This window comes from Myotis myotis, unplaced genomic scaffold (assembly GCF_014108235.1).
Source record: "Myotis myotis isolate mMyoMyo1 unplaced genomic scaffold, mMyoMyo1.p scaffold_m19_p_1, whole genome shotgun sequence".
NCBI lineage: Eukaryota > Metazoa > Chordata > Mammalia > Chiroptera > Vespertilionidae > Myotis > Myotis myotis.
Window position 1 is genome coordinate 78,020,612 of NW_023416313.1, and position 2,023 is coordinate 78,022,634.

At 58.1% G+C, this 2,023-nt stretch overlaps 1 protein-coding gene across 1 annotated transcript; it reads right to left on the minus strand.

The window, feature by feature from the left end:
- Window positions 1–388: 388 nt before the first annotated feature.
- Window positions 389–1,723, minus strand: LOC118672571 (calmodulin-like protein 3). The gene is given in 2 exon segments (XM_036342211.1): window positions 389–1,528; window positions 1,530–1,723. Coding segments are annotated over 2 exon segments (447 nt in total). The 5' UTR covers window positions 1,568–1,723; the 3' UTR covers window positions 389–1,119.
- Between the last annotated feature and the right edge of the window lie 300 nt (window positions 1,724–2,023).

Sequence of the window (2,023 nt, forward strand, 5' to 3'; positions counted from 1 at the left end):
TATTTAGTTTTATTCATTTTAAACGGGCTGGATCTGGCCCGCGGGCCGTAGTTTGCCCACTAACCACACAGCCGGCACAGCACCGGAGAGTGGATGCAGGAGGAAGGAGAAAGGCCAACAGTGATCAGAGCACCTTCCCAGCTATAAGTATCGCTTCCGCTCTTGAGGAGACCGCGTGGAGTTTTAACCACTCTCTGCTGCCGACTGATGCATTTAATTTTGAAATAAAAATTCAAGATTCACCTTATGCAGACTTGTCCCTTTTTGCTATGCCCACCATACAAGCTTTCACTGCATTTTTAAAAGGCACAAAAATGAAGATTCCAACGCTTTCTAAACCCTGCACTTAACAAAGACCATTTCAGGAAAAAAAGAAAAGAAAAGAAAAAAGAAAAAACACCGCAGGAACACAGGCATTTTATTTAGTCCCCCTATGGCTTCCTTCTCCCTTTCATTCCAATTTCCCTCCAAGAAGATGAATACAGACATGTTACAACAGACCCTGGTTTCACTCCCACCTTCAAAAGATGAGTCACGGGGGTTTGGGGAAGACAGAGAGGAAGGGGCAGGCGCCCGGGGAAGCGAGTGCTGTTTCCCAGGAAGCCTGGTCTCTGTTGGCGGAGTCCCTGTCGCCACCTCCACCTCCGGGGCAGGGTTCCTTTCACCTGCCCTGGTCCAGCAGCAGATGAAGTGTGAGGGCTGCAGCCCCGGTCCCAGTGCCAAGTGCCTTTCGGGACCAGGCGGAGGACTCTGTGATGTCATATCGCACCCTCCCCCGCATGGCGCAGTCAGAGCCGCTGTCCCTCATCCTTCTGCTCACTGTCCTGGAGAGAGATGTCACTTTCCTTCTGTTCCCAAGGGACCAGGCACTCAGGCTGCGCTGGGCTTGCGAGCCAGAGGCCTGTGTCCTTCTGGGTGGGAGGCGGTTGGCAGGCAATAGGAGACAAAGGGAGAGGCAGAAAGCGGGCCTGACCTCACCTCGCAGGGAAGAAGCAGGGCCGGGACGCGGTGGGTGGAGGGAGCGAGGCAGGGCCTGAGGCTCTTGCTGCAGCCAGAAGCAGGCAGGTCCCCCGCAGAGCCGAGTGGGGACAGCCCGGGGCTGCGGCACCTGCCAGCTCCTCACTTGGAGACCAGCATGCGGACGAACTCCTCGTAGTTGACCTGCCCGTCCCCATCCACATCGGCTGCCTGGATCATCTCGTCCACCTCCTGGTCGCTCAGCTTCTCCCCGAGCCTGGTCATCACGTGCCGCAGCTCGGCCGCACTGACCAGGCCGTTGCCGTCCTTGTCGAACACGCGGAAGGCCTCGCGGATCTCCTCCTCGCTGTCCCTGTCCTTCATGCGCCTGGCCATCATGCCCAGGAACTCGGGGAAGTCCACGGTGCCGTTGCCATCGCGGTCAATCTCGCTCACCATGCCCTCGAGCTCGGCCTGCGTGGGGTTCTGGCCCAGGGCCCGCATGACGGTGCCCAGCTCCTGGGTGGTGATGGTGCCGTCCCCGTCCTTGTCGAACAGGGAGAAGGCCTCTAAACTCGGCCAGCTGCTCCTCGGTCAGCTGGTCGGCCATGGGCGGTGGAGGTGTGGGTGCAGGTACAGCTCCCGGCTGCTCTCCTGGCTCTGAAGGACAGCGGCGGGCAGGCAGTGTTCCAGCCCTGGCTTGACTCACAGGCGCTTAAGAAGGAGCAGGGCTCTCCCTCACCATTCAGACTCCCCCGCCTTGCGTTGCCTGAAGGTCGGGTCCTGTTGGAACAAGAGTCCAGGGCCGGGAATGAGGCTGGTTGGCTAATTGAGCCGATGCCAGCGCCTCTGTGTGAAAGGCGGTGGCTCTCCGCCCCACCATCGCTCAGCTGTCAGGAACTACCCCAGGACACCTTCAGTGAGGCGTGCTGGGCAACCTCTAGAGAGATTAATTTGGGTTTTTCCTCCTTGAATTTTCCTTTTCCTCTCCCTCCTCTCCAGTCTTCACACCCTTCACTCAATAAAATAACCAGCCCTGCACCCTTTCTCCCCTTCAGCTGTGGCT